General features: G+C 39.7%; 1 protein-coding gene across 1 annotated transcript in view; it reads right to left on the bottom strand.

Moving 5' to 3' along the window:
* Positions 1 to 3,485: 3,485 nt before the first annotated feature.
* Positions 3,486 to 7,896, bottom strand: part of LOC311143509 (inactive dipeptidyl peptidase 10-like) — a gene marked incomplete at both ends in the record, with an annotated part of 296,708 nt that continues 292,297 nt past the window's right edge. Inside the window, 3 exons of the mRNA XM_084179335.1 lie at positions 3,486 to 3,623; positions 5,445 to 5,518; positions 5,930 to 6,002. Of these exons, the coding sequence (XP_084035461.1) occupies positions 3,486 to 3,623; positions 5,445 to 5,518; positions 5,930 to 6,002 (285 nt within the window). The remainder of the gene's footprint in view (positions 3,624 to 5,444; positions 5,519 to 5,929; positions 6,003 to 7,896) is intronic.

The raw sequence follows: 7,896 nt of genomic DNA, 5'->3' as shown, positions 1-7,896 counted from the left end.
GTTTGCAGAGTTGACAACGTGCAACCTGCTACACCATCATTTAAGAGTTTTGTCAATTTTCATTGGCTTTTGTTTGGATTGCTTCATGTGAGCAATGAGCATGTGTCTGGTTTGTCTGTCCTCCTAATGTTGAGGGAGTGCGCGAAAGTGCCCATTTGGAGATGTCTGATTTCGGATTGTCTTAACTCACCACTAATGCATTTTTTCCTCTCCTCACACAGTAAGTCCGTCAAAGTCATTATTTTTTTTACATCCATTGCGAATTATAATAGTTCCTCAATACTCACAGTACTTGAAAAATCTTTCGAACACTCTTCCCCCCTCGATAATCAACAAGCCTCGGTGTGCAAGAGCAAAATATAATGATCTGATGATTGCATATATCCAGTGGAAACGTCCTAAAATACCTGAAGACTTTTCCCAAAAACAGCTCTGTCCCAAGCTCACTGGTGTGGGAAACTAAGGGCCCGGAATAGTTTAGTTGATACAATGTCGCAAGTTCGCTAGCAACAGCTTCAGCTGGTCCCAGTTGAGTGATTTGATACAATGTTGCACTTCGATAGTTCAAGTCAAGACTGTTAGAAAGGGATGTAGACAGGCGGAGTAGAGAGATGAATGCAATTGAAAGAAACTGCATTTTCATCAGGATATTTTTGACTCTTTCTATTTGTCGGCTTTATGTATTTTTACGTAGTTAACAATGGAAGTTATAGGCCTACTGCTGCATTGGCCTATAGGCTATCATTGAGCTCCATGCATATGGTCATTTCTTTAGCCGCCAATGGTTCCCGGTGTATCAATGTGTTCATATGGCAGAGGCTGGTGCTCTCGCATTAGTTGAATTTTAACTTTTAGAATTTCATAATTTTAATTCCGATTTTTATGATTAACCAACTCACAATGATTTTGAGAAACAAAATTATTATTATTGAAATAAAACTTCCACAAAAATGTGCATATGAAAATCATAACTGGCACGCAGATCGGTAGAAATGGTAAGATTAATTGTAGGCTTCCCCAAATTTGAAACTCATGCGCAGCCTATTAAGGGATTTGTTTGACAATCAGATGAAAACATCATAACCTTTTGTGTTCATGCCACATTAAAAGGTAATACATTTTTACTGTTAATTTTCATGTCTTTACTATAAAACCCATTAATAAATGTATATAGGAGGTCCTGTGAAAAAAACGTGCCCGCCTTTGGAAATCAAATGCCTGTCCAACTCATTCGTTTTGGTGCTGGCCCTGGCGGTCGTCCTTTAAATGTCAGCACGCTATATCCAGGCTTCAGATTGAATCCAGGCCTAAGTTCATGACTCCTATACAAAACACAACTTATGGTCAATATATCCCTGAAACAATTGTCTACCATTCTATCCATCATATGGTGCAGCTTTACTGAAGTGTTGATCATGTATATTAATGCTTGCCTCAAATGAATTACACACAAACGGTCCCATTCACCATACAGTAAATGTCCTTAGTGAATTGTATTTGTATATTTGTCTAAATAATGTACACTAGAATAAATCTATTATATCTGTACTCTAGCTACCTTGATTCCCAATTTGTTTGTTGGTAAGAAACTGTACAGTAGAGAAACACCATTCTTAGGCAAAACATCAAGTAATCAACTGAAAAGTACTGCAAACTACCATAAAGTGCCACAACATTACACAAAATATGTTAATCAGACACCACAAAGCACTGTTAATCACTGCATGTGCTGCTTCACGTAATACACTGCACGTAATACACTCTGAGATTATGTTGGATGCTGTTCTGCAAAGAGGTATCAACATATCTCTCTCGCATACCACGACTGGTTTACATATGTTAGAGCTGGGTTGGAACAAAAGCCTGCAATTTGTTGCTCTCTAGGACCAGAGCTGCCCACTCCTGGTGTAGATCCAACTAACAGTTCTTGGGTTGAGTGTGTCCTCACTCCCTGGGAGCAGCATTTAGTATTTTAAACACAACACTGATAAACCATCTGCCTCAAGGCCCTCATTGAATTTGTCTTCAGACCATGACCAACTCAACTTATCTAGGCACAAAGGTGAGTCCAAGGTAAACGAACCGATGAAATACAATATAATTGACTGGATCATTCGTCATTTTGTCAATCAATACTAACAACACTGTGGTTGGATGTAATTTGTGCTAAATACCTAATGGTAATATATTAGTTTTTCAGTGTTTTTTTTATTTACAATCATCACTAGAGGACAATCACAATAACCCAAAACCCTCATCCCTCCCTTCCTTCAAAAACAACAAAATTAACATGAACAAGCATTACAAAATCCAAAATCTACCAAAACCAAAATAAACTGAAAAATGTACAAGACATTCATGTCAAATCATTCCATTCCCATAGACTAACCTATCCACAAGATCTGACATATCTAAAAAATATATGTATGTACACACTCTGCTGTATTGTACTGTACAAAATACGGCAACACTTTAGGCGTCCCCCTGTAGACATGCAAACACCTTACTTAGCCCTACACAATGTCATTTTATGGCCTTTGTGACCACTCACTACTCACTGGAATTATAACTGGTTTATGACCTGACATTACAACTGATATTAACTGTCTCTGAGACTGCACTGGCATGTTGCGTCTCAAAGAACTGAGCTGACACCGGTTAGTGTGATAATAATTAATGGCTATGAATGCCATTAAGTGGTCTTACGGTCTTATGTAGCACCTCATAAGGCATTGGACATGTCTACATGAGACCCTTGTACAATTAAGTGTGCCCCAAAGGACTTATTTTCAGTGGGGGTTGAAGATGAGAGCATTCAGCAGGAATAGCACTTACTTGTGGATGACGTCATAGTCAAGTTGAACTTGCATTGCCTACAGTATGTCTCTGAAGAGCAGTGGAGCATTTCCTTGTGCATCAAAGCAAACAAAAAGAGTGGGTGACGTTTAAAAGGGTACATCATATGTGTTTGTCTCTTCCCAATGGCTACCACAATGAAAACTAACATGGCAAAACTAGTTAAGCTGAAAGGGGAAAAGAACCATGCACTTGTAAGTGTGGATGTTGCAACCCTAATGGCTCCTGCCGGAGATGGAGGCAGTATGTTATGTGCTTTGCCGAGAGAGGGATAGTCTCAAAGGTGGAGATTGAAGTGGCATTTTAGATAAGTGAGAGTTCCCGCTTGTAGTCTTGACAATGCCGGTGTCCATTGTCTTTGACAGGTGTCCTTGGGAGTTCTCTGACTGCAAACACATGCACACACAAACATACATACGCAGACACACGCACAAACAACTATCAAACTCTCTCTCTCAAACTAACACAAACTATATAATTTGCACACACACGCGCCGCAACTCTCACTGTCCACCTCTGTCTTAACACTTGGTCAAAAAGCCACCAGCCTTTCGTGCAGGCTTCAGCAATTTTTTACAGAGAGGAAGTCCTGCCAAAGTCTTGCCGAAGGTCTTCACCACATCCTACTCCTACTCTTCCTCCTCCTCATCATCATCGGGCAGCGGTAGGATCTCTTCCTTGAGACAATCCCTGTAGAAGCTGGTGAGCGAGGCGAAAAGGTGCTGCCTACTCCGCTGGGACAGGAAATGACCCTCATCTGGATAGATCTAGAACACCACAACATGAGTAAAACATGAACACAACAATGAGCACACCCTGACCACAACATGTGCACAGCGGCATTAGTGAAAAGACAGTATACTCATATTTCTTTAAACTACTACTTTATGGATGTGTGTAATTACTCTCTTCTCATCACAGTTTAGTGTAGCTTATTAGGATTGCCATTTGCTACTGCACATGCAGCAGCTACTCTTCCTGGGGTCCACATAAAACGTACCAATACATGACAAAGTACAGAACAGTTATAGATAAGAACAACATATTAAATTCTAAATAAAATAAAAATAAGAGTTACATATTGGAGAGACACCAAGAGACAACAAAATAACTATTTACACACTATTCATATATACTGTACATATTCATATTCTTATATACAGTACAGTTAAATTAGATCTTTAGAAAGAGGAGAGGCGCTGTGATACGAAATGTTTTTTATCTCTTAGTTTTTTAAGTTAAACTTGCTTTTTGCATGAGGAACCTCTGGTGGCAGAGCATTCCATGATGACATGGCTCTATAGATAACTGAGCGGCGCATTAAATCTGTTTTTGGTTTGGGTACAGTGAAGAAACCCATAGTGGCATGTCTGGTGGGGTATGCCTGTCTGTTTGAAGTGTATGCAAATAGATTATACAAGTGGTTAGGCATTTTCAACACACAAATGTTTCTTAAAAAGACTAGAAGAGAAGTAGTCAATTTCACCTCAACCCTCAACCATGAAAGACTATCATGCATGTTGTTGATGTTAGTTCTGGGTGTGCAGTTAAGGCAAGGCGTGCTGCTTTGTTTTGAGCCAGTTGCAGCTTTGCTAGGTCTTTCTTGGCTGCACCAGGCCATATTACCGGGCAGTAATCAAGATGGGACAAGACCAGCGCCTGAACAACTAGTACAGTTGATCTTTGTGTCAAAAATGCAGAACATCTTTTTAGAACAGATATACCTCTCCCCATCTTCACAACAACTTTGTCAATATGACTTGACCGTGATAACTGACCATCCAATGTTACTCCTAGGAGTTCAGCTTCTTCAACTTGTTCAATGGTTACACCTTTTATGCACAACTCCAGTTGAGGTTTAGGTCTAAGAAAATGCTTTGAACCAAATACAATGCTTTTGGTTTTAGATGTATTTCAGGCCAGTGTATTGTTAATTACTCATTCTGACACTGACTGCAACACCTTCCTAAGAGTTTCAGTGAGTTCACTGGCTGTAGGTGCTGATGTGTAGAATGTGCAATCATCAGCATACATAGTCATTTTAGCATACATAGCCATCAAATAATTGGTAAAAATAGGGAAGAGTAACAGCCCAAGGCAACTGGCCTGAGGGATACCGCACTGTCCTTATCTGATGTTCGAGAAGCTTCCATTGAAGAACACTCTCTGGGTTCTATTGGATAAGTAACTCTCCAGCTATGTAATGGCAGGTGATGTAAAGCCATAACAAGTGAGTTTTTTCAATAACAAATTATCATCAATAACATCAAAGGCTGCACTGAATACAAACAATACAGCTCCAACGATCATCTTATTATCCATTTATTTTAGCCAATCATCAGTCATCTGAGTCAGTGCAGTAGAAGTTGAGTGCCCTTCCCTATATGCAGTAGCTGGTGGTACTGTATGTTTATGGTACTACACACACTACAGAAACATACCGTACATACATAGCATGGGTAGGGTACTACATAGTTTTGTTACTGCTAGTACACTTGGGTAGGCTTATGGCTTAATTAATCTAGTGTACCGGCACACTTTACAGAACCTGTATCCTATAGTATAGTGGGCAATGACTTTATCCAAACCTGCATTGTGTAGTTTGCTCCAACTTTCACAAGGTTCTTGATGAGCTCAGCAGTATGCTGAAAGTGGACATTGGCTGAAAAAGGCAGAATAAAATGTGTCAGCAGAATTCTGCTTGAATCGTCACGGGAAGCACAGCAAGATCACATTATGACAGAAAACATTACAGGGTGGAGATGAAAATACCATGATCTAACTTAAAACATTTGTGACACTGTGATTTCTTGTGGCAAATCCATTCTCTGTACAATGGAAATTGACCGATTCTTTCAATAACTTATATTTCATAAAAACTGTCATTTGTGTTAAAGGTTCTTCAGTTGTGGCAGTTTGTGTAATTGTTAGATTATTGCTGTTTTAAGTGCCTTCTGGCAAGAAGCACAATGCAGATTTGTCCTACATAGTAAAGAACAACACAACAGCTACATAACTGACCCCAGTTCATTGCTGATGTCTTTTTCTTGGTTTCACATAGTTAGTCACTCACCGTCTGCTGTGCCGTGGACAAGCATCAGAGTCTGTTCCCTCAGTGGCTGGACATTCTGTAACACACTGGAGAACTGCAACAGAGCCAGCCATAGAAGTGTTAAGAGTATTAGATAGAGTTTGCTGGCATATTGTTAGAAAGGGAAGGTCAAGAGGCATTCCTAGTGGCTAGGGAAAGTCTACACAACCCTTGCACAGTCGTCACACTCTGCTGCCTTAAAATTACATCTAAAAAGGGATTCGATTCGATTCTGTTTTCAAAGTAAAAAATATAAAAAGAAGAACATGTATTGATTGTGTCTTCACACCCCAGAGATAATACTTGGTAGAAGCACCTTTGGCAGCTATTACAGTTGTGAATAATTTTGAATAAGATTCTACCAAACTTGCACAACTCTAAGGGCAACATATATTCATTGTTTTTGTAAAAATTAAGAACACATTCCTGATATTGAGTTCCACCCCCCTTTAGCCCTCAGAACAGCCTCAATTTGTCACGGCATGGACTCTGCAAGGTGTCAAAAGCATTCCACAGGGATGCTGGTCAATGTCGACTCCAATGCTTCCACTGTTGTGTCAAGTTGGCTGGATGACCTTTGGACCATTCTTGATACACACGGGAAACGGTTGAGAGTGAAAACCCAGCAGCGTTGCAGTTCTTGACACACTCAAACCAGTGCGCCTGGCACCTATTACCATACCCCGTTCAAAGGTACTTAAATATTTTGTCTTGCCCATTCACCCTCTGAATGACACACATAAACAATCCATGTCTCAATTGTCTCAAGGCTTCAAAATCCTTATTTAACCTGTTTTCTCCCATTCATCTATACTGATTGAAGTGGATTTAACAAGTGACATCAAGAAGGGATTTTAGCTTTCACCTGGATTCACCTGGTCAGTCTATGTCATGGAAAGAGCAGTTCTTAATGATTTGTACACAGACTGGACCATTCAGGGACACTCGACACCTCTTAGAAAGCCACTCTGGTGTGTCTTTGGCATTAAAATGGGGGTAATTGTTCCACTGAAAAATTAAACTTCCCAGGGTTTTCAAAAGACTACGGCAGGTTTTTCTTTAACTTTGTACCTGGGCTTTTCTCCTTTCATTTTTATTTTAATCCTCACAAACTACCCAGTCCCTGCCGGTGACAAGCATACAAACATAATACAGAATACAGTGCATTCACTCCATATCATTGGCCTGTATTACAAAGTGAAAAGAAGAAAGCCTGTGTTTAAAAAATCCACTTCAAATTATCCATTATGTTTGCAACAAGCCTGTTAAGTAATACTGCAAGACAACACAGCAAAGAAATAAACTTTTTGGCCTAAATTAAAAACAGCAGGTTTGGGTCAAATCCAATACAACATAACATAACACAGAGTGAAATTTTCAAGTATTGTGTCGGCAGCATCATGTTATGGGTATGCTTGTCACCGACAGGGACTGGGTCAAAGAGCAAAGCCCAGGTAAGAAGTTAGAGGAAAACCTACCTCATTCTTTTGAAAACCCTGGGATAGAGCGGGACAATGACAAAAAAATGTATAATGCCAAAGACACACCAGAATGGCTTTCCAAGAGGTGTTGAGTGTTCCTGAGTGTTCTGGTGTCAGTCCAGACTTAAACTGGACTCCATGCCCCGATGAACTGAGGCTGTTCTGAGGGCAAAAGCGGGGGGTGCAACTCGATATTAGGAAGGTGTTCTTAATGTTTTGTACACTCAGTGTATATTTCAATAGTACATACGGTACTTTATTACTAAGGTATGGATACTGTGATACATTATCTTGTCCCTAACGGATGTGAGTTTTATGTAAGTCAGATTGAGGGTTATGTGTACAATCTGTATTGGTTGGAGACAGTTTTGTGTTGTGCCTGATATAATGGCTTATTTCAGTTAGTTTGCTGTACAAATTGCAGTCATATGAATAAACAGCTTGATTTATCTGACAGGCAATGTTATT

The sequence above is a fragment of the Coregonus lavaretus genome (assembly GCF_964263955.1).
Source record: "Coregonus lavaretus genome assembly, chromosome: 16".
In the NCBI taxonomy this organism is placed as follows: domain Eukaryota; kingdom Metazoa; phylum Chordata; class Actinopteri; order Salmoniformes; family Salmonidae; genus Coregonus; species Coregonus lavaretus.
The sequence above is the reverse complement of the archived record's forward strand: the minus strand, read 5'-3'. Positions and strand labels throughout refer to the sequence as shown.